Here is a 22,813-nt window from a genome sequence, read left to right as displayed (position 1 = left end):
CTTGCTGTATCTGCTTCTATGGCAGATATTATTTGACTTGTGCTGTTTTGATAATTTATGGCGATCCCTAAGCAGCAGCCCAGACCACGCTGAGCATGTGTATGGTCTTGCAAAGATATTTAACAACGTTACAAGATGGTGACCCCCTGTGACCAACTTTGAAAGCATAAATCATTTGTTTAATTAGGCTACAGGTGCAGTAAATTCATGTTTGTTTACTATACAAAATACAGCATTTCTAGCATTATTCTATTTTAGACTTTAGTTTGCCTTTAAGAAACATCTCTATGGCGTCATTTGGGTTTATTATGGTTTTTGCAAGTCAAAAGGTTGAGCTGTAGTAAGCTTTGTATTTTCTAGTTCTAATAATGGAATTTTCAAATGATTATTTTAGGAAACTGGTATTTTTTAGTAATTATATGCCATTTCTTTTATATATCTATATTTTGTTTGTGTGTACTTGTGAAATGTTGCTATATTAAAGAGAGACAATACATTATTAAAATATCCAAAATAATTATGTGTCAAACTTGGGAATACTTTGACTGGCATACAGTTTTTCATGTTAAGCAAGGGAGTTGTCTAAATTAAAAAAAAAAAGTGCAATTAACATCACTAAGGGAATGGCCAGCAAAACAGGGCTGTCATGTTATACTCTTGCACTTCTGTGTTTGTCTCCCTTCTAGCTTCAATAGAAACCATGCAGGAAGTGATGAGCGCTAAAGGCCTACCTGCTGTGTGAGTAGTATGAATGGCACACAAGTATGGGATCGTATGGGGCAGGGTCGGAGATACCTATGTTAAGATGTACCATTGCAGTTCAAATCTGCTGCTTCTTTAGGGGGTCTGCAGATCAGTCTTGTGTGGCCAGGGAGAAGCCATTTGATTACCTCCATCCTTGTTAAAATACTCTAAATATCTGAAAATGTGGATGTACAATGTACTCTGGGATACACCTTGTTTTATTTATTTATATATTTATTTTTGTGGCAAGAGAATAAATCATGTGAATGCCAATACTGTACATTTATTGTATAAGTATTCTTTATTTTTGAATTACGGGAAGTTTGAAATTAATTTTAATTACTTATTCAACAATATAATATATTTAGTTAACAGACACAGTTAACAGCCAGGTTCTGTTATTTGCTTGCCCTCACTCGTATCTACAACTGTTTTCCATCCAAAGAAATCTATATATTTAGAAAGAACAGGTTTCACTCAGCTGTTACTAAAGGCTTTTTATTTATGCAATGTGAGGTGATATTCTTTTATGCTGTTGAGCTATGTTATGAGTAACTGGCAGCAAACTAAAATAGGATTCATTGTTCTCTGTTTGGAAAAGACATATCGCTTGCAAAAGAGTGTGCCCTAATAAAATCTTTGTAGGCTGTGATGTGCAAACTCGACTTGTATGTTTGTTTGTTTGTTATATATTTGATTCAATGCACCCTACAATGCTTGCAGAATTTAGTTATTAATTGTCCTTATTTCTATGTGCTATTTAATTTCTCAAGTATATCATAGGAAATAAAATACTGAATGGAAAATGCAAAAACATCTCTCTACTTTTACACCTTTAAAATAGCAGTCATGCATTTCCGATTCCTTTTTTGGCATTTGTAGAAGCTATAATTTGAAAGCATTCCAGGCTTCCTGAGTCTTTTCAGTTCAGTGAGGCTGGCAATGTGTCTGCTCAGGGATTGGAGGAAAGCTGTGTTCATCTGTGTAAGAGCCCCATCATAAAGCAGTCACGTACTCCGTCTCGAAGATCGACTAGGCTTGGATTGCGTTACACTGCTGCAGTCAAAGACATGGTTTGTGCTTAGGCAGCCAGCATGGAAAGGAGCTACCCTCGCAAAGTGATGGTGCCTGTAAGTCCTGTCTTTTTCTTGCCGTCATTTCAAAGCAAACATATAAATCTGTTTTATATGAAAGGACCTGATGCCTCTTGCATCGCCATGTCTGCAGCACCAACTGTTGGTGTCTGTAAATGTTCTGCATGCTTTTCATTAAAAGGAGAAGGAAACTAGAATCTATGCAGAATACAAAGCATTTCTCCCTAGTAATTTGTGCTTTTAAACTGTCTTTGTGTTAACGTCGTCATAACCACCAGAATCGCAATGCATAATAATTATCGCAGTCTGAAACAGAAATGTTGCATCTGCCTTTAGGTACCTGATTTCTGGGAATTATCAAGAACAAAAGGCAAAATACTAGATGGGGAACTAACTATTGGCATGTACAAGTACGGCAAAATGACACTCATCCTCTTTAGAATTAAGCTAAACCGGTTTAGATGCTACATGTAATCGGATTACAGATTTCCACCACATATCACCCATGTTGGGTGCTTCTGATTTTCCCCACTTGACACAGCCTGTACTGAGGTTATTTTTATCTCCATCTCATTAAATGCCTTTTTTACCTTGCAGTGTGCTGTACTGAATTTGCAGAGTATGGGAAAGTTTGGCCTTTGTCTCTGAATTGCTAATTATTAATGCATCGTCGGGTTCAGGCACAAAGGGACACAAAGCTTTGTATGTGTTTGAGATTTATTACAGTCTGTATACACTTTCTACACTTCCGCACAGTTACACTAAGACCATTGAGTTAATCCTGCCTCTTCTGATGAATCGTAGCTCCACATTTCCCCTGCATCAGTAGGCACACTATTTATCAGAAGTTGCAATGGAACTACAGACTCCCAGTACATAGGCTGCTGGTGTAGTTATTAACATACGTGCGTTAAGTAGCAAATTGGAATTGCGTCAGAAAACACACTTCTGTTAAAAAAAAAAAAAATGCCTCGGTATTCAGTGACACTATCCCAACTCTGAAAATGGTAGACACAATTGCATGCAAGTCAAGGCAAATTATCACGCAATAGGGTGTGTGTGACACATAGAAGTCAATTGCTTCAGGCATGAGGCCACAGTAATGCTGGAATTCCTTGTGGGAAAATAGTAGTTTGCACACTATCGGGGTTAGGTAATATCAGAATCAAAGTTTGCTACGCTTCTTATCACATCTAGCAACCAGTCAAAAGGTAGCATTTACTGGTCACCTGTTTAAAAGCAAGCATTGTATTGGTTGCTATGAGACACTGCTCCTGGGCAAAAGTAGTACCTTTTTATTACATTTGAGAGAGAGCCTAGTAAACGTGCCTTTACATGTTTATGTACAGGGGCAGAGTACAAATGCCTAACATGTTGTTCTTCAGACTGCAGGTTGGGGTTCACATACTCTTAATACAGTGCTCCTCAACCAGTGTCTGTGAGCAACATGTTGCTTACCAAACCCTTTGATGTTGTTGTTGGGGTTTTTTTAATGGCCTCAAAGCAGGTATTTTCTAAAAAAATTCCTGGCTTAGAGGCAGGTTTTGGTGGCATGAAAACCAGTTGTACTGCCTCCTGTAGGCTGCCAGTCCACATAAGGGCTAACAAATAGCCAATTACAGCCCTTAAACTTGCCATAAATGCAAAGTTATAGTTGTATGAAACGAAGATTCGTATGATTTTCTGATTGTGCGTGGAGTTTCCCGCCATTTTCCGTTCCATGGGAATCCGTCGTTTAGTCAACAGGTTAAAAGATTTATTGTGGCTACCAATAAGATTTCTGCATGTTTTGCCTAACTGGCTATATCATCAGTTGGCGATTGTCATTACTATTTGTCAGACATAACTTTTCTACAATTGCTGTCTGTCAATTTATGGCCAGAACATTGTCTGATTTGTTATTTTTGCTACTTTTTTAATCTGAACGCTTAGTTGTAGATCAGCAGACTGACACAAACATTCGTTTGTCACAGAAACAATAAAATATTCACGTCTATGGCCTGCTTTATTTGGCACCTTCAGGAATATATTTCATATTTATTTTGCTCCCCAACTCTTTACGTTTGAATGTGGCTCACAGTTATAAAAGCTTGGGAACCCCCACTCTTATATGAAGGTTAGTGAATGGTGATATTATGTATAACTTGTATTGCATATAGCAGTGATCCCTAACCAGTAGCTTGTGAGCAACATGTTGCTCCCCAACCCCATGGATGTTGCTCCCAGTGGCCTCAAAGTAGCTGCTTGTTTTTAAATTCCAGGCTTGGATGAAATTTCGTTGGCATCCTCAGGAACTATTTTCATGCTTATGTTGCTCCCCAACCCTTCTTACTTTTGAATGTGGCTCACGGGTGAAAAAGTTTGGGGATTCCTGGCGTATAGTATTGTTTTGTGATTTCTGCAGCTACGTGCTGGACTGGGTTTTGATAAGTCACACAGTAGCTGCATGTGTAGCATTACATTTTTTAATGTCCAAAAAGTTTTAGTGGAGTGGTGCAATAATACTAACCTCCAAGCTTTATACTTGCTAACTAGCCTCTAATTTCTAATTCCTGTTTACTGCATTCCTCTTCATTTTACCTCCACCCCAAACTGTCTGCATTTGTAAAAACCTCACACAAGTGGGCATCCTTGTCCCATTTTATTACTATGTTGCTGTCCTGATGTATTTCAGACAAAATGCCACCAACTGCTAACTCCACTGAATTTAATAACAATTGCCACGCATGTATATTAGGCAGGATTATGATGGAAAACAGATGGGTGGATACACATAAATAGAAGTTTTTATCATGTAAAGAAGGTGATTGTTACCACGAAAGTGCAGTGTGTTTTTTGCAAAATAGCTTTATTGTTATTGGAGAAGCTGCAGGTATATGCTGAATTATTAAATTCCTAATGGTGCTGTCAAAAATCCACTGATGGGCATCCAGGATTACTTTTAATTGTTTCTGAGCAGCAGCAGTCAAAAGTAAATCAGACAGTGGAGCCAATGACTTTACTGACTATATGATCTTTGCAGTATGCATATGAGATCTAAAACCATGAACTAACCAATAAAAAGAGTTGTTTTTCCTGCCATCACATATGCAGTGATATTATTGTATAACCGACCAATGGTTGTAAGACTGATTGTTTGCTACACCGAAAAGTTCATGGACATGGAGGCTGCTGTTTTGGGGAAATCATTCATAGCAAAGATGGTTCAGCGGACTGGCCATGGCTGTAAAAACAAGTGGTCAGGAATCCTTTGTTGGTATCGTAATAAGTTCATGTACCGTTGAGGCAGACTTTTCAACCTTCAAATTAAATTTTTTTACTGCAATTCAAGTTTCCTGAACTCAAAAGCACAGAAAGCTCAAACAAAAGAATCCATGAGTATTGTAGTAGAACATTTACATTTTCTTTGATTTGGGAGGTAGCCTCTCCAATTTATTTCTTTCGAAAATAATTCTTCAGGAGTTTCAAGCACTTATGACGTAAAAAGTAAAACTTGTATATTTGCTTCAGAATGGCAAACATCAGACTGGGTGATATAATCCTTTCTTTTAGATGGAAAACAGCGATGATCAGATCCCTATTCAAGCTGGGCTATAGGGCACATACTGTATATACATATCCAATAAGCTGTATAGAATAAATGTCATCTGTGTCTATAAAACTACAGAATAAAAACTTGTTATAAATAATAGTTTCTTTGTAGGTGCTAGATAAATGATACTTTCATCTATGATGATACTGATCCTTCATCAGAAGGTGTTCCAAAGGCCCACTAACATCATAGATGGAAAATATTGTTTTCACATTTAGGGGCAGGTTTATCAAGGGTCAAATTTAGAGTTCATGGGAGTTTGTAAAAACTCCCATGAACTCGAAATTCGAATAAAAAATGACCAATTGAATTTTTTTCAAAAAATTCGAATTTTTCAAACTCTGGTGAATGGGATCGACCCGCAAACTCGAATCAAATTAGATTGAAATTGAATTTGATTCGATTTTTTTCTTTGAATAAAGCTAATTTTAAAGGGATCCTGTCATCGGAAAACATGTTTTTTTCAAAACGTATCAGTTAATAGTGCTACTCCATCAGAATTCTCCATTGAAATCCATTTCTCAAAAGAGCAAACAGATTTTTTTATATTCAATTCTGAAATCTGACATGGGGCTAGACATTTTATCAATTTCCCAGCTGCCCCTGGTCATTGTGCCTGCACTTTAGGAGAGAAATGCTTTCTGGCAGGCTGCTGTTTTTTCTTCTCAATGTAACTGAAGGAGTCTCAGTGGGACATGGGTTTTTACTATTGAGTGTTGTTCTTAGATCTACCAGGGAGCTCTTATCTTGTGTTAGGGAGCTCTTATCTGCTTACCATCCCATTGTTCTTTTGTTTGGCTGCTGGGGGGGAGGGAGGGGGGTGATATCACTCCAACTTGCAGTACAGCAGTAAAGAGTGATTGAAGTTTATCAGAGCACAAGTCACATGACTTGGGGCAGCTGGGAAATTGACAATATGTATAGCCCCATGTCAGATTTCAAAATTGAATATAAAAAAATGTGTTTGCTCTTTTGAGAAATGGATTTCAGTGCAGAATTCTGCTGGGGCAGCAGTATTAACTGATTCATTTTGAAAAAATGTTTTTCTTCCCATGACCGTATCCCTTTAAGGAAGGCTGCACACAACTCCGAATTTATCCCATGACGTCAAACAAAAGCTAAAACAGCAATTCGGCAGGTTTCAGCTGGCAAATAGTCAGATTCAAATTCTTAAAGGGCCAGTACATGATAAATTTCTAAAATCAAATTAAATTTTTTTTAAAAACTCGAATCAAATTTTAAATATTCCCTAGTCGAAATTTCACAAAAAAACTCAACAATTTTAATTCAAAAATTAGAATTTTCACTTCGACCCTTGATAAATCTGCCCCTAAATCCTTGTGTTTGTTCATCTACAAATACTATTAAAATTTGAAATATTCCATTTTGAATTGAGATTTTCTGCTATGTAAACTTGCCTTGCAGCTCAATTGAAGCTTGAATAGCTGCTTCCATGGCTACACAGTAGCTTATTTATAAAAACTTAAGCAAACACACAGTTTTTATTATTGTATAATTACAGTACATTCAGCGCGTACGAAAACCCCTTTCATCTCTTGTCTTGACTGCCTATTGCTGCAAACTGGATTGAAGGACCAATTACACTAACATGTTATTTCTGTAATGTTAACCTTTGTGCAAGCATCCATGCATTTATAAGGAAATCTTTTTCTTTTGGGCCAGAATTTACTTACAGTAAGGTGATTAGCAAGCCACCCAAGTATGCAAACTGATTAGACTCCTCATGAATAATGTTTTTTTTTTTCTTCTTCAAATTACACTCCAAGCAATGATGCAAAAGGAATGCTGTGCCATATCTGAATGGTCTTGTCCTCATGTTGAAAGATGCCTGTGATTGCAAGTGGTTTTTATTCTTGGAAAGCCTCCTGCATACCCTTTGTGAACAGTGATATACAAGCGCAAGATTTACAGGGCCATTCCTGTGAGTAATCCTATCCAAAAGACATGAAGTTTCCACATGAACAGAGTTTTCTGCTTTGAAACCTGGCACTGAGGTTGCCATTCACTTAAAGGGGACCCGTCACCCAAAATATATTATTCAAAATCCTATTTTATCAGATTAGTCAAGGAAAATGAACTTTAATTACACTATATAAATTATTTGAATCTTGTTTCCTTCAGTCTGGGAATTCATAATTATAGCAAGAAGACGGCAGCCATTTTGTGGACACTGTTATTAAGACAAGCCTTGCATCATCTCAGAATTTTGTTTGTGCACCAGAATGGGGGGCCCGATGTCCATCCCCATGCCCTGGCTACACAGTTAAATGGTGAAGAGAACTGGGGGAATGTGTGGAGAGCAGTGACATCTAGGAAGTGCTGAATGGAAAGTGAAAGTAATTGTGTGCCCCGCCTCTATGCCACGGGCATAGAGGAGTGGCAGACAATATTTGATTGACAGCTGAGATTATTAAAAGAGCTTACAACAGCTATGAATGCTTAAATAAAAAATAGAATTTGGATTTCATGTTTAATTAGAAAAGGACTTTTTTTATACAGATTTTTGTGTCTGGTTGACAGGTCCACTTTAACACCAATGTTTCACTTTTTATTTCCATGGCTGCCCTTACTGCTTGCAATCGCCGAGTACAAAGAAATGAATCCGATAGTACCTATCTAGTTCAGAACACTAGTTTGTACTGAAGCATATTTTCTTTCAGAAACATATTTATTTTGTAATTCAGCATTGATTGCATATATTCATTAACATTTCTTGATGAAAATATCAAAAGGATGACATGAAGGATGACTGGTTTAGATGTTACCAAACAGCAAGTTCCCCACTATAGGAATCTGTTGACTAGTATCCATATAGATAGCTTCACCTGTAGAGTGTGCTTTTCCTTTAAATTGTATTGTGTGACGTGCATTTATTATACTATGTTAAACGTATCTTGAGTATTAGGAGATTTATCATAGATTCACACCTAAGCTTGAGATAAATCATATAAGCTTTCTGAGAACTATAGACATAGCTGGTTTATAGGGCAACTCCGTGTGAACCATCTTTTGCAACTGATAAAGAGACTAATGGGTTTGTAAAAATGAGCATAGTCTTTAGTTGCTATCCTTTCCATGATTTTCCTTTAGCCTTGTTCCTGCATTAGAGCACCACGTTGTTAGCCTTCTCTTTGTTATGTCCTTAATTACTCTAATTAATCTAATGCTAAAGAAAGCCTTGTGCTACAATATAATGATTTTCCCTTCTCCAAGTAAGTCAACTGTGCTGTGTATTAGTGGTGAATTACTGACTTGAGCAGGCAAAATCCGTCTATGACTAACAGCATGAGGGTGTTTTAGCCATAGGAAAAAATGTTAGGTTGAGGAACTTACAAATAAATAGTTAATTACGTTAACTATAGGAAACATTTTTTAAAACTGTGTGAAATACATGTGTATTTAACATCAGCTATAGCTTACTAAATGTAATAGTTATGGTATAGCCTATTAAAGGATTATTGATCCTTCAGGACGAGTAGTCTTAATATTGGTATAATGGCCTGTACCAATAAGTAAATTCTAATGACCCATGTTTCTTTGTACTTCGTAATATATATAATTCCTTAATATAGCCTATTTATTACAAGCCATATGTACAGTCATATGAAAAAGTTTGGGAACCCTTCTCAGTTTGCATAATAATTTACTCCACTTTCAACAAAAAAGATAACAGTGTATGGCTTTCATTTCCCAGGAACATCTGAGTACCGTACTATGATGTTTTCTGAGCAAAGATTTTTAGTGAAGCAGTATTCAGTCACTGTTTTGCTAATTTGAATGCAGGTAACTGCTCAATACTGATTACTGGCAACACCAAAATGGTAGGCAGGTGTGTCCAATCATTCGAAAAGGTATTTAAGGTGGCCAATTGCAAGTTGTGCTTCTGTTTGACTCTCCTCTAAAGAGTGACAATATGGGATCCTCAAAGCAACTCTCAAAATATCTGAAAACAAAGATTGTTCAGTATCAGGGTTTAGGGGATGGCTACAAAAAGCTATCTCAGAGGTTTAAACTGTCAGTTTCAACTGTAAAGTATGTATTCAGGAAATGGAAGGCCACAGGCACAGTTGCTGTAAAATCTAGGTCTGGCAGGCCAAGAAAAATGCAGGAGCTGCATATGTGGAGGATTGTGAGAATGGTTACAGACAACCCAAAGTTCACCTCCAAAGACCTGCAAGAACATCTTGCATCAGATGGTGTATTTGTACATCGTTCTACAATTCAGCGCAATTTGCAAAAGAACATCTGAATGCTTTGGACTGATGAGACAAAAATGTAGTTATTTGGTCACTTACTTACTTCCAGCAGCCCCCCCCCCCACCTGTTGTATTCATATATCACCATAGCATGAATGGATTAGGTTTGGGTTATCCCATCTAATGTTATCTAAAAGAATATTCAACAAACTGATTTTTGAATGGTTCAAACATAATAATGTAAATACAGTTTTGTTGCATACCGCTGCAATGGGCAGCTAAATCAGACTGTGTGCATGTGTTGTTATTTTCAAACTAACTTTCTACCAGGGGCATAACAAAAGTGCGCCGGGGCCCCACAGCCATAAAAATTTTGAGGGCAAGCATAGGCACTGCTGCAAGTGCCCGTCTGTAACTAACCCCCTCCCCCACGGGGAGGCGGATTTTAATGCTATAGAGTAAACCGACCCTGTGGTCCGGGCCCCGCGGGGTCTGCTCCCTCTCTAGTTACGCCACTTCTTTCTACCATTGTCAAGTGCACTTAGCCTGTAGCAAGTGCCTTTTTGTGCAAATGAAGTAGCCAGGTCCAGTAGGTAGTAGTTGGGGCCTGCAAGATGGTCTAGTGATCACAATGATGTGAGGAATTGGCATGTATTTATGCTATAATGTAGGAACAATTGATCTTTTTTATGATCTAGTCTAGGTTGGTTAAAGCATTAGATGTATGTATGTATAACTTTATTTGTAAAGTGGTGATAAGGAGCCATAGTGCTGTACAATGCTTAAAAGTACAATATATATAGTGAATAAAGTACCCCCTCTTGTAAAATATAAGGATATTATAAGTTACTGAGGAGTTTCATGACTATATAAAAACAGGAGGCAGAAGGCCGAGTGTTTTTATACAGGTCATGTAACTCATTTTCAGTGAGTCATGTGACTGGGGGTACTTTATTTATTATAATACACAAGTTTCAGTGAGTTATGTGACAGAAATGACATCAGAACTCACCATTTATAACTGATGACATCAGAACTCACCGTTTATATAGTGAATAAAGTACCCCCTCTTGTAAAATATAAGGATACTATAAGTTATCAATGAGTTCCATGACCATATAAAAACACAAGGCCGAAGGCCATGGAACTCGGAGGTAACTTCTAATATCCTCATATTTTGCAACTGGGGGTACTTTATTTATTATAATACACATGTTTCAGTGAGTCATGTGAATGAAATGACATCAGAACTCACCGTTTATAAGGAAATATTTTACAAGATATTCATGTCTTTTGTGTATTATAAGGATATAATTTACAGGATATTGATGGCTTTTGTGTATTTTATAAAGATATACACTGGGAAGACAAATCACACAATAAATATACACTGAATTCATATCAGGACAAAGCGTTTAAGTGCTATGTGGTAAGAGACATAGTAGAAGGAGGTCCCTGCCCCGTAGAGCTTACATAGAATAAACTATTACCATGTAGGTTGTCTTAAAAGGGAACTATTGTGAAAATGAATTTAATATAAGCATCATACTGAAATAAGAAACTTTCTACATACAATCAATCAAAAAGTTTATTTTCACTATCCCTCATATATTCATTGACAGTTAGATCCAATATATCTCATAGGGGGCTCCTTTTGCCTAAAAGATGTATTTAAGCTCACTTTATTAAAATCACCAGACATCATGTTCCTAAATGCAGGATTTGTGCAAAAGGCAGTTATTTTGTTTGTGCAGGTATAGGATCCCTTATCCGGAAACCCAATATCCAGAAAACTCCGAATTACGGAATGGCTGTTTCCCATAGACTCCATTTTATCCGAATAATCCAAAATTTTAAAAATGATTTCCTTTTTCTCAGTAATAATAAAACAGTAGCTTGTACTTGATCCCAACTAAGATATAATTAATCCTTATTGGAAGCAAAACCAACCTGTTGGGTTTATTTAATGTTTAAATGAATTTCTAGTAGACATAAGGCATGAAGACCCAAATTACGGAAAGATCTGTTATCCGGAAAACCCCAGGTCCCGAGCATTCTGGATAACAGGTCCCATACCTGTACTGGAATCAGTTATTTGAGTGAGCTCTAATTCATCTGATAGGAAAGGAAGCCCTCCCCCATAAGATACTGTATATTAGATCTAACTGTCAATTACACCCAACTGCTGCATAAAAGACAGAATTAAGAAAAACATATGGTTAGAGAGAAATAGTGAAGATAAACTTGATTATTTCAAAAACACTACAGAATATTTAATTGATTGTATTCAGAAAGTTTATTTTTTCAGTATGATGAAACTTAAATTTTCATTTTCACGATAGTTCCCCTTTAAATTATCACTACCTTCAACATAACAAGTTGTCCTATTAGAGATTTATGTCTTTCTATGATTTTGGGCATTGTCACAATTGTTGCTGCATACAATATAGGGTGGCAACCAAAGCTGGCTACTCAATCTGTTTTGGGAAGGTACTGTTAGTCATGCACCTAGACTGGCTGCTAATCAAGACCAACACCTTAAAAACGACTCCAATTTTTTCTGTTTGTTTTAAAATTAATATACTCCTTATTAGTGCACATTGACTGTATCCATATCAAACATCCTTGACCTTTTGTTAACATCACTTGTGCTCTTGTGTTTAGTACCCTGGGCCAAATTACAAGGTGAAATTCCATTTCATAACATAAGTGCCATCTAAAGATCATCAGCTAGAATAACCCTCCAGATGCCTTGATGCTATTTTACAAGTGCCAGAAATGAAATGAGCTGTGCACCAGGCACAAATCCAAATGTATTGTAATAAACACCTGGGATGTCTAGTATGAAGGCGTTAGAGGAACATTCTCTGTGATTCTTTGTTAAAAAAGAAAATATATAAGAACTAACGCTACACTAAGAAAGTAGGGTAGACATTTTGTACATTGTTTTTGGTTTCTATACCAGCCCAATGGGACCACATGGTTTAGTTCTCCTTTAAAGCAGATTTTTAAGTAATTTAGTGTGTATATAGATAGAAATATATGTTTACTATAGTGCAGCTCAAACAATATTACCCATAAAAAAGTATTCTACTTGTGGCAGCTGCAGTTCCAAATACCAGCTTTAATGACCAAACCATATATTTTTGGTGTGCAATGCCATTTTCAGGAGGAACATCAATATTCCCTAGACTACCATAATTAATTACGCACACTGAAATAAACTGCAGTTACCCTTCGTGGATTTATGTGTTTAAAGGCGAACTAAACCCCCCAATGAGAAAAGCCCCATTCACTACACCCATATTCCCCCAACTTCCTCCACGCATATTGCATTAGTACAAAAAGTGTCCCCAAATGTCAATCTCACTTCTTCACGTAGAGTAGCATAGCAGAGTTCCAAGGTTCCATCTTGCGCATCTTCGGTTTTCTTTGGATCCTCTTCCCTTTGGCAATTTACGGCTTTCCGGCACATGGTCAGTTCGGCGTAAATACCGGACTGGCTCCAACTGCAAATGCACCAAAAAGCTCAGTGTCGGTGGTCCCTTTCCAAAGAAAACCGATGATGCAGAAGATAGCTACCTGAAATAGAGTCCTGCAGCGGGTCGCGTACCTGCGGGTTACCCGCAAAGAAAGCGGCCACCCTGCAGAATGAGGGAAGGACTTTCAGGTGTGGGTATACCCGCGGGTCTGCATCTAAATTTCTTATCTTATGTAATATTGTCTATATTTTACTCCTTTTAAAATTTGACAAAACTTGTTTTGGTCCCGCCCAGTTTGCAGCACCATCACTTCCTGTTTGATGGTTGGCGGGTCGGGTTGGGTTGCGGATAAAGCAGTTGCGGGTCCGGGTCATGTAGCAGATCAAAGTGGGTAAATATGCGGGGTCGGGCCCGGGTCTTAGAAATTGGTTCCGTGCAGGACTCTGCCCTACTCTGCATGGAGAAGTGAATGTGACATTTGGTGACACCTTTTGGATTATTGCACTATGCATGGAGGAAGCATGGAGCGGGGACTATGGGGGGTGTAGTGGATGGGGCTTTTTTCATTGGGGGTGGAGTTCTCATTTAACTAAGTGTAACTAAGCCAGTCACAGCTCATCTATATATATATATATATATATATATATATATATATATATATATATATATATATATATATATATATATATATATATATATATATATATATATATATATATATATATATATTGTTGTAGTGTTGGATGGGCCTTTAAATAACAGAAATACAGATATGGTATCTGTTATCTAGAATTGTTATTATATGGGTTTTTGCAATGTAAGGTGAGTTTGAGGAAATGGATCCCAACTGTTTCTGAATCTACATAGAGCATTTGTGAGTCAGCTCCAGGTTAAGAATAGTCTGTAAAAAGCAAGAATAAAAAAAAAAAAAAATAGAAGAATATCCTGTGAAAAGGGTGTCAAACAGTAAATATCTGCATTGGAGCTCATAGTAGAACTCATTGCATGTATCTGTTAATTGGGGGCAGTTTTTGCCCTTTGCTTAGTATGTATAGGGTAGAATAGTTGATCAGTGAAAAAAACATTCTTTGGTTTTAGAAACACAAAGTAACAGCTTGCTGATGCTGGGTCAACTCTTCTGTTGCCATAGTGAATATTTTTTAGGACTGTTTGTTTGAGGCTGGGCTAAAAAAGCCTCCACTATGTCATGCTTTGTTAATGTTATCTGTTAAATATATGAATATAGGATTGCAGCACTATGCAGAGTTGAGCAATGTTTCCTATGTTCCATTGTACATTTCATTTTCTAAAAAATTCCACATAAGTCTGATTTCAAATGGAAGAGTATTCTGAGGATCCCAGTATTTACAGGGGAACAGTTTCCATAGCATGCAAGATCTATTCAAATCTGCTGGCTCTGTGAGCCATATTCTACTCCTACAAACACATGAGTAACCATTCTCTGCCTAAATTCTAAACAAAAACAATATGTGGCATCTTTTATTTCATCATTTGTTTCTCCATTCAGTTTACTTCTACATTTCCACGTTCTATGATTTTATGCAGAATGCAAGGGATCTAATGTTTTCTGGATGGAGGGCATCTTTCTGTAATGTTGGGCACCATGTCTTAAGACTAAGGCTAATTATATATTAAATTACGAAAAATCAAGTTGTTTTAATATTAGCATGGATTGGTGTGCAAATGAATAAAAAGAATTCCTGGGTTACCTCTAAAGCTGTGGTATATGACACTTCTGTCTGATGTGTTGAGACACATAATGTATTTTATCGGCTCTTCATACATGCAATGTAATGTTTGTATAATCACAGTCACTATAGCCAAGTGTAAACAAGGCCTTAAAGGAACAATAACACCAAAAAAGTAAAATGTTTTAAAGTAATGAAAACATCATGCACTGTTTGATCTGTTTGCATCAGAAACACTACTATAGATCATATAAACAAGCAGCTGTGTAGCAATGGTGGAAATATGTTACAGGTTAAATAGTGGATAACAGATTACATCATTATGTTATACAGAGTTTATCTGGTGTGTAACCGGAGCCCTTTCTTTTTTGAATGGCTGCCCCCATTGCTACACATCTGCTTATTTATATAAACAATAGTAGTGTTTCTGAAGCAAACACGGCAGTTTTACCAGTGCAGGGCAACACAGCATTATATTTGTATTACTTTAAAACACTTTCATTTTTTGATGTTACTGTTCCTTTTAAGGAATAGTAGCACCAACAAATGAAAGTGTTTTAAGGTCATGTTGTGTTGTCCTGCACTGGTACAACTGGTGTGTTTGCTTCAGAAACACTACTATGGTGTATATAAACAAGCTGCTGTGTAGCCATGGGGGGCAGCTATTCACAGGATACACAGCAGATAGAAGAATTTTGCAGAATATCATTACCGTATATACTCGAGTATAAGCCGACCCGAGTATAAGCCGAGGTACCTAATTTTACCTATGAAAACTGGGAAAACTTATTGACTCTAGTATAAGCCTAGACACAACTACAGCCCTGTCTCCCAGCAGCGCACATTCTGCCAAAGCAACCCCCCAGCGATCAACCGGACTTCTTTGCAAAGTTGATGGTGACAGAGAATTGCCAAACGGATTACTGTGTGCATTGTCCCACTGTCCCACTACCATGTGCAGAGGGTGCTGTTTGATATTGCCATCACTGTTAATCTTTCGTATAACCAACAGAGGGCGCTGTGTGATATTGCAGTCACTGTTATTCTTTCATATAACCAACAGAGGGCACTGTGTGATATTGCAGTCACTGTTATTCTTTCATATAACCAACAGAGGGTGCTGTGTGATATTGCAGTCACTGTTAATCTTTCATATAACCAACAGAGGGTGCTGTGTGATATTGCAGTCACTGTTAATCTTTCATATAACCAACAGAGGGCGCACTGTTATTCTTTCATATAACCAACAGAGGGCGCTGTGGGATATTGCAGTCACTGTTATTCTTCCATATAACCAACAGATGGGGCTGTGTGATATTGCAGTCACTGTTATTCTTTCATATAACCAACAGAGGGTGCACTGTTATTCTTTCATATAACCAACAGAGGGTGCTGTGTGATATTGCAGTCACTGTTATTCTTTAATATAACCAACAGAGGGCGCACTGTTATTCTTTCATACAACCAACAGATGGCGCTGTGTGATATTGCAGTCACTGTTAATCTTTCATATAACCAACAGAGGGCACTGTGTGATATTGCAGTCACTGTTATTCTTCCATATAACCAACAGAGGGCACTGTGTGATATTGCAGTCACTGTTATTCTTCCATATAACCAACAGAGGGCGCTGTGTGATATTGCAGTCACTGTTAATCTTTCATATAACCAACAGAGGGCACTGTGTGATATTGCAGTCACTGTTATTCTTCCAAATAACCAACAGATGGCGCTGTGTGATATTGCAGTCACTGTTATTCTTTCAGACTTTCATATAACCAACAGAGGGTGCTGTGTGATATTGCAGTCACTGTTATTCTTTCATATAACCAACAGAGAGCGCACTGTTATTCTTTCATATAACCAACAGAGGGCATTGTGGGATACTGCAGTCTCTCCCCAAGTGTACTGTTGGTATAGGAATGATTAAAAGTCAAGTATAGAGGAAAAGGCAAGCACAGCCGGACGTCACTTGGTATGGATAAAACTTCAACTTTATTTCAAATGCATTAAAACCAGAATGTCCTGACGCGTTTCGTATCTAGGCGATATGTAGTCATAGGCATGAGTTCACACAGACCCACAACGGCTTTTTAAAGAAAATTGTCAAAGGAAATGACATCACTAATTTGATTTAATCACAGCGAATTTCAAACAGATGTTAGCGATGTCTTTAACATTATTATAGATCAGACAAAACAAAACAAAGCCTGCCGTATAGAACCTTGCGTGTATGTTAAAACTGGATAAAATATTATTATTTGAAAACAAGTTGAGAAAAAGTTGAGAAAAAGCCATAGGAAAATACCTGAAAGAATAAACAAATATATATGTATTAACTAGTAAAGAAAAAGGACCTTCGATTTCATTAAATAGATCTTAAATTAGATCTTTAAAGGAGGCCATCAATTAAAATTATATTTGGATTCATTAAGTAACTTGGAAAATTTCGGAAAAATTTGGAAAGTTGATTAATTTATGTTTAGTGTGTCAGTACTGTTTGAAATGTATTAAAAATAATTAATTATCTATTCTAATTACCTATTTTATAGGAATGATTAAAAGTGACTGCAATCTCAGCTATTTGGGTCAGGTACCGCTGACCCGAGTATAAGCCGAGGTAGACTTTTTCAGCACATTTTGGATGCTGAAAAACTCTGCTTATACACGGGTATATACGGTATATTCTATCACAGAGCTTATCTGTAATCCACAACGTGACCTGTGCCCTTTCTCCCTTTTCATCTTGAGTGGCTGCCCCCATGGCTACACAACAGTTTTTTTATTATTTTTATATTAACAGTACATTATATTTGAATTACTTTAAAACACTTACATTTTTTGCTGTAACTGTTCTTTAAAGGAGATTTAATTTAATGTATGGTAACTTTTGGTTCATGTCACTAGGAAGAAGTCATGGTTTCAATCACTGCTGCAAGCACACTGTAAATAATAAACCTTAAGGCCTATGGCACATGGGGTGTTGACCACTACTGTATGCAGGCTGATAACTGCTTAACTGCAAATGCCCCTGTCTGCTGGGCATTTGTCACCACCACACATGTTTCCCATATACATTAGCTCTGCAAGAAGAGATGACAAACTGGATATGGCTCTACACTGTTTTCTGCAGCAGCTGCCCCCCTCATATTCCACAGGCCTGATAATTCTTTGGCCCTTATTTGTTAATGTTAATTTTCCTGTATTTAGCTGTAATTCAAGACATTGAATTGAAATACAGTCATTTAAAGGGCAAAAACCGCTTTAGTTATTAAAAAATCAATTTGAAATACTACAAATTCCCTTATTCCTTATAATAACAAAATAAACATTTAAATGAAATATGTATTATTATAATAGTTTCTACATCTTTTTTTTTAGAACATATACAGATTTTCATACCATGTTGTTTTTACAGGGGCACGATGAAGAAGCTATCGTGGACCTGGGAAAGACAAGTTCTTCAGTAAATACCAATTTTGAGAAGGAAGAACTTGAAAGTAAGTGCAGCTTATATATTCTGGAGTAATGTGAAGTGGTGTGCTGTATCTTTATTTTAAGAGCAGCTGCATAAGAACAGGTTTTCCTACAGCAGTTACTAACTACTGTATTTTACCATTCCTCTGTCTGTTTTTTGTTCCCTTTGAAAGTATATACAATACTTTGTCAGTTGACTTCATCAAGCTGACTGCCTAAAATTAGGCTCAGGGTCACCCTAGTGTGCCTAGTATGAGAACTTGTGCTATTATTATATCTAGAGACGGTAGGGTTCAGCTTTTACCATTTTTCTCAGGCAACCCAAAATCTGCTTTGTGTCCCAGGAATTACTTCATAGAGACATTTTAGTGTTTAGATATTGACGGTGAACATCATGAACACCCATTTCAATCCCTGTTCTAAGGCAATGTATTACATATGGGTAGCTTTGCCTCTTCTCTCTAGTTTTTATTCAATAAGTTAATATCTCTTGGCATGATCCTGTCTTTTTTCATTTTGCCATTTCACATTTATAATCTGATTGGAACATTCCTTTGCAGAAACAGCCATTTTTACAGCTTTCCTTTGATTGTTTTCTAGATGTTTAAAAACAGGCTTCAGTGGAGGATTTTAACACTTTGAATAAAGCATGACATTATACATTAAACAGTGTTTAATGAGTCTATACAATTCAGTATGCCACATGAGATTTTATAAAGCTACAACATGCATGAACTGGATGCAAAGGAGAAAGTGATACTTAATGACTTGTGTTTCTCTACTTCTGAGGGCTCATGATTTAAGAATGTATTACATTTCCAAACATTTAATTGATTACACTGCTGACCCAGCCTTACAACAGAACATCTCAAATTCATAATTTTCCATATACAGTCTTATTCTTTGCAGGATATCTGGCAAATATAGTCTGGCAACTGAGCCGTGAACCAAATATAGCTTAATAACTCAAGGAGGGGGTATAGAGCAAGTAAACTGTAACAGTATTGTACCACTTATAACCCAGCTACTTATACTCCTGACTGATATACAGTTGTTTTCAGAATAATAGCAGTCCAACTTCACTAACCTGATCAAACACTGTTTTTGGTAGAAATTATATTTCTACATGGCAAATAATTTACTAGGACGTCTAGTAAAGTAATAGAAAAAAAAAGTTTGCCAAAGAACACATTGACTGGCCTAAAGAGAAATGGTGCAACATTTTGTGGACTGATGAAAGCAAGATTGTTCTTTTTGGGTCTAGGGAACAAAGATGGTTTGTCAGGCGACCCCCAAACACTGAATTTAAGCTACAAAGTACAATGTGAAGCATGGTGGCTTGAGCATCACGATATGGGGATGTTTCTCATATGATGGTGTTGGGTCTATTTATCACATACCAGGGATCATGGATCAGTTTCAGTACATCAAAATAGTTAGAGGTCATGTTGCCTTATGCAGAAGTGGAAATGCCCTTGAAATGGGTGTTTCAAAAAGACAACGACCCCATCTTAAATATATTGCAATATATATGGACAAACAATCCCTGTTTTGTTTAAAGGGTAAGGCAATTTTTAGTAGCTGTATGCACAAAATGTCTCAATGTCATGAATATATTGATAATAGGTTGAGTGCAGAGAACATCTTGTATTTGTCTATATGTATTTTGTGGTCATAGCCTCATTGCACCCCCACCTAATGGTTTTAAAAATTAGTGGTGAGCACAACTTTCCCTTGTTTGTTTATTATTAACTTATTTTGGTATTGTGGTAGTACACTAGAGTACCTGGTGGAAAGAACATTCTTTGTACCATAGCTAGTACCATTCCTGGAATCAATTTTAGGATCCCAGCTCTGCAAGGCAGCAATGTTATCCACTGTTCCACCATTTTGCCCCCTAATGCTTCATATCTCATATGCTGCTTGAGGGCACTACTGATGCTACTCAGAAATGAGCCATTATAAAGGTTATGTGTACTATTAAAATATAAAAAAAAATTGTTGCTTGCTTAACCTTCATGGTTTATAGATTTAATATTACACTCAAACCAAACTCTTTCCAACTTTTAGGTCACAGAGCTGTTTACATTGGTGTTCACGTGCCATTTGCCCGACAGAGTCATAGGCGACATAAACATAGGGGTCACAGGCATCACAGAAGAAGAAGAGAGAAAGAGAACGATAAGGAGGATGGAAGAGAATCTCCCAACTATGGTAAATACTTTTAAATTCTGTTTTAGAGCTTGCTGTAACTAAATGAAGAAACCTCAACATTTTCTCTGATCTCTTCTACTGGTACTTGTATTTCTTGGATAATCAATGGTTTCCTTTATTTAACTAAGAATACTGGAAGCAGTAGGTTCATCTGTGCAACTGTTGCAAGGGTTAATCATATTCTTTAGTTAAATAAATTTAACGAATATGTACTAGATATATAAATGAGGCATTTGAGGTATATTTCAGGAGTGATTCAATGAAAATACCATAATGCGCCAAAATATGTAAATAAAAATGCAGCACAATAGACCAGAATTTTGTTCACAATGGCTAGACAAAGAAGCATCCATGACTGTACAGTTATGGGAACTTGTTATTCAGAATGCTCTGGACCTGGGGTTTTCCGGATAATGGATCTTTCTGTAATTTGGATCTTAATAGCGCAAATCTACTAGAAAATCATGTAAACATTCAATAAACCAAAGGGGCTGGATTTGGTTCCAATAAGGAGTAATTCTATCTTGGTTGGGATCAAGTACAAGGTATGGTTTTATTATTACAGAGAAAAAGGAAATCTTTTGGTTAAAATTAGTCTATGGGAGACAGCCTTTCCGTAATTCTAACTACCGGTAGCTAGAAGTATGTACATGCAAGACAAAGACAAAACACGAGCAATTCTGTCCACTTACTGCAAATACAATTAGTACATGCAGTCTGAAGTTTGAGAAAGATTTTCCAGTTTTTTTTCTTTTGAAAGTGGCCTGTATTAACATGGCGTGATTTGTTTTGTTAAATGACCTTTGCAATTCATTTACCTCACAAATGTGACCTTGATCTCATCTGCTGATAATCCCATGCATAGTGTCACAATCAAATTCAAATCAAAGTACAGCCCATAGTTTCTTTCTTTCTTTCTTTCTTTCTTTCTTTCTTTCTTTCTTTCTTTCTTTCTTTCTTTCTTTCTTTCTTTCTTTCTTTCTTTCTTTCTTTCCTTCCATGTTTACTGTTTTTTATACTGTGTGTGTGTGTGTGTGTGTATATATATATATATATATATATATATATATATACAGTAGTAATGGATCAGCACACTCATTTTAGAAGTGATTAAAGTGTCTTTATTGGTAACACAGCATTGTTATCCGACGTTTCGGTCCCACCTGGGGACCTTTCCTTGAGAAAGGTCGCCAGGTGGGACCGAAACGTCGGATAACAATGCTGTGTTACCAATAAAGACACTTTAATCACTTCTAAAATGAGTGTGCTGATCCATTACTACTGCATATTATGAACATTGATCGTGCACCTCTACTCTATTGGAGATCGAGTGCGGACACCCAAAGCAACTCTATATATATATATATATATATATATATATATATATATATATATATATCTGATATAAAGTCAGCTGCATAACTTAGTATTCAATAATTGGGATAATCTGCATGTAGGAATTTTATTTGTGTTATTTGACTGTATTAATAGTGAAAGGGACAAATTATTTGCACATGGTGGGCAAGAAATAAAAATAACTGCATGTACACAAGAAACCTGTATCTAAAAAAAAATTACTATTACGCCTACTGCTTAACACCTTAGCTCATCACCTTTTCAGCTAACCTTTTGTGTTTTCTGCCTTTGCTTAAAGTCTGAAGTATGTAAAGCTATTTGTCCGATCTACAGCCTTGTTCAACTAAAAAAACACACTATACTATGTACTATAAGAGAAACTCCCATTATGCAACAATTGTTCACTACGACCAAGACCAGCGATTCTGCACACTTTACCAACACTAAGGCAGCGCATGCACATTAAGCAGACCTTGTGAACATGCTTTCTCTAGACTTAGAACATGCACTTCAGCCACAAACCTACTCTAAAGCCCTCCCACTGGTATGCACGTTTGATTCACCCGCGCCATCTTGATTACATCATAAAATAGAAAATGTCGGCTCCAAAAGAGAAGGTATACCATTAGATTCAATGAGGCGGTACAGGACAACAGAGCGAAAAATAAAATTAGCGATCACATACACCATGGGGCACTCTATTAAATAATATGGTAATACTTTCCTTTAAGCATGGTATTTAATTCAATTTCATTTTCTAAAGTGATGCTAATGCATTTTATACATTTATTTACATGAAACAGAATGTCTTTAAAGTGATAATGACACTTTGAAGTCATCTCAAAAGCCCCGCTATCTGTTTGTGTAAATAAAACACAGGCTCCCTTCTAGATGTCTGTAAAAATACTTTAACTGGGAAGTGTTCAAA

The 22,813-nt window shown here is 36.8% G+C and overlaps 1 protein-coding gene across 4 annotated transcripts in view; it reads left to right on the top strand.

The window, feature by feature from the left end:
- Nucleotides 1–22,813, top strand: part of slc4a7.S (solute carrier family 4, sodium bicarbonate cotransporter, member 7 S homeolog) — an 87,614-nt gene that overhangs the window by 10,464 nt on the left and 54,337 nt on the right. For 3 of the 4 annotated variants that reach the window (XM_041567532.1, XM_018269292.2, XM_018269290.2), the window contains exons 2-3: nt 18,257–18,338; nt 20,386–20,529. In XM_041567532.1, the coding sequence (XP_041423466.1) occupies nt 18,257–18,338; nt 20,386–20,529 (226 nt within the window). Of the gene's footprint in view, nt 1–208; nt 1,875–18,256; nt 18,339–20,385; nt 20,530–22,813 lie in introns of those variants that run through there. The other variant, XM_018269291.2, reaches the window with a different exon arrangement.

This window comes from Xenopus laevis, chromosome 6S, assembly GCF_017654675.1.
Source record: "Xenopus laevis strain J_2021 chromosome 6S, Xenopus_laevis_v10.1, whole genome shotgun sequence".
Lineage (NCBI taxonomy): Eukaryota > Metazoa > Chordata > Amphibia > Anura > Pipidae > Xenopus > Xenopus laevis.
Note: the sequence above shows the minus strand (reverse complement) of the source record. Positions and strands in the feature narration are given on the sequence as shown.